The sequence below is a fragment of the Gavialis gangeticus genome, unplaced genomic scaffold, assembly GCF_001723915.1.
Source record: "Gavialis gangeticus isolate Ggan-Ray unplaced genomic scaffold, GavGan_comp1, whole genome shotgun sequence".
Classification (NCBI taxonomy): Eukaryota; Metazoa; Chordata; order Crocodylia; family Gavialidae; genus Gavialis; species Gavialis gangeticus.
In genome coordinates, this window is record NW_017728992.1 from 99,494,721 (window position 1) to 99,496,116 (window position 1,396).

At 54.9% G+C, this 1,396-nt stretch overlaps 1 protein-coding gene across 1 annotated transcript in view; it reads right to left on the reverse strand.

Moving 5' to 3' along the window:
- Positions 1-244, reverse strand: part of ABHD3 (abhydrolase domain containing 3) — a 34,218-nt gene extending 33,974 nt beyond the window's left edge. Inside the window, exon 1 of the mRNA XM_019526111.1 lies at positions 49-244. Coding sequence (XP_019381656.1) covers positions 49-195 — 147 coding nt within the window. The 5' untranslated portion in view covers positions 196-244. The remainder of the gene's footprint in view (positions 1-48) is intronic.
- Between the last annotated feature and the right edge of the window lie 1,152 nt (positions 245-1,396).

Consider the following 1,396-nt stretch of genomic DNA (forward strand, 5'->3'; position numbering starts at 1 on the left):
GGACAGGGCTGCAGAGGCGCCGGCGCCCCCCCCGCGCCCGCCGCTCACCTTGGCGATGCTGCTGAGGTAGCAGGCGGCGTACGCTACGCCGAAGCCCAGCACCAGCGACCAGCCCACGCCGGAGCCGGCCAGTCCGCCCCGCACACGGCTGTCCAGGTAGCGGGACAGCTCCCGCGCCAGCACCGGCAGGCTCATCGCGGCGGCGGCGGCTCGCCGGAGCGCAACCTCGCGGGCAGCCACCTGCGGGGACTAGGAGCCGGCTCCGCTCGGCTCGGTTCGGCTCAGCTCAGCCCTGGCCCCGCCCCGGGGAGGGGCGAGCGTGGCGGCAGGAAGCCGGGCGAGCTCCACCTCCACCGGGAGCCGGCTCTAGTCCGTTCCTCGGCGGGGCCGCTGCCGCTGGGGACATCCGCAGAGAGCAGGCAGAAGGGGGTTGCCCTATTCCCTGCTCCTGGCTCCTTCCTCAGAGCTAACCTTAAAGGCCATTGGTAAGGAAGCAGGCATGCTAAGGACATACAACTTTGTCAAAAAAAGTCTATTCACTACTAAGAAAGTAAAATAATACCAGCAAGCAACTACAGTGCCCTGAAAGAGGAGCGGAGATGTGATTATGAGGCAAAATAGGAAATTCCAACCCTGTGGCATGCCTACTTCATTACTAACCACCTCTCACTGAGGAAAGATTAGCTTTGAAAAAGGAAGCAGGACCAAGGAGCCAATTTCAGCCTTCTTCCTCAAGGGGGAGGATGAAGAACCCAAGAGGGACAAGGCCATCGGTGCGGAGGGTTGCACAATAAGCAGGGAGGAAGGCTTCTGAATGGTGCAGCCTAGGAAAGAGAATGAGCTCGAAGCCCTGAGGCTCCAAAATATAAAAATAAATAAATTCTTATGGGGATCACATCCCATGGAACAGAAGGTGGGGTAGGGTAGTATCTTAGAGAGTAGCTGGTTCAGATGGAAAGGATAGGGGCAGAGGGGTGGGTACATAGATGCACTTGCACCACCCCAAACTTAAAATCAGCATTTATAGTCCCTGAGTGCTGAGGAAATCAATGGACTGCATGGCTTCTTATGTACAGGCAGTCCTCGACTTACAGCATTTCGAGTATAACCTTTTGCACTTACAATGTTTATAAACTGACACCATTTCAACTTTCTGACATCAGTTTCGACTTTACAACGCTTGATCCAACACCACGCCACCTCAGCAAACAAGTTCTCTGCATCACCCATCTCCCATCTATCCAAACTTCCTTGGACACTTTCTTTAAGAAAGCAGACAAGACTCCAGAAAAACCTGCAGCCAAGACTCCTGAGAAGACTCCAGCCAACAACCCTTCAAAAAGTCCAACCAGGAGCCCTTTAAAAAGTCCAAAGTCGCCTCAAAGAAGTCCTTCCA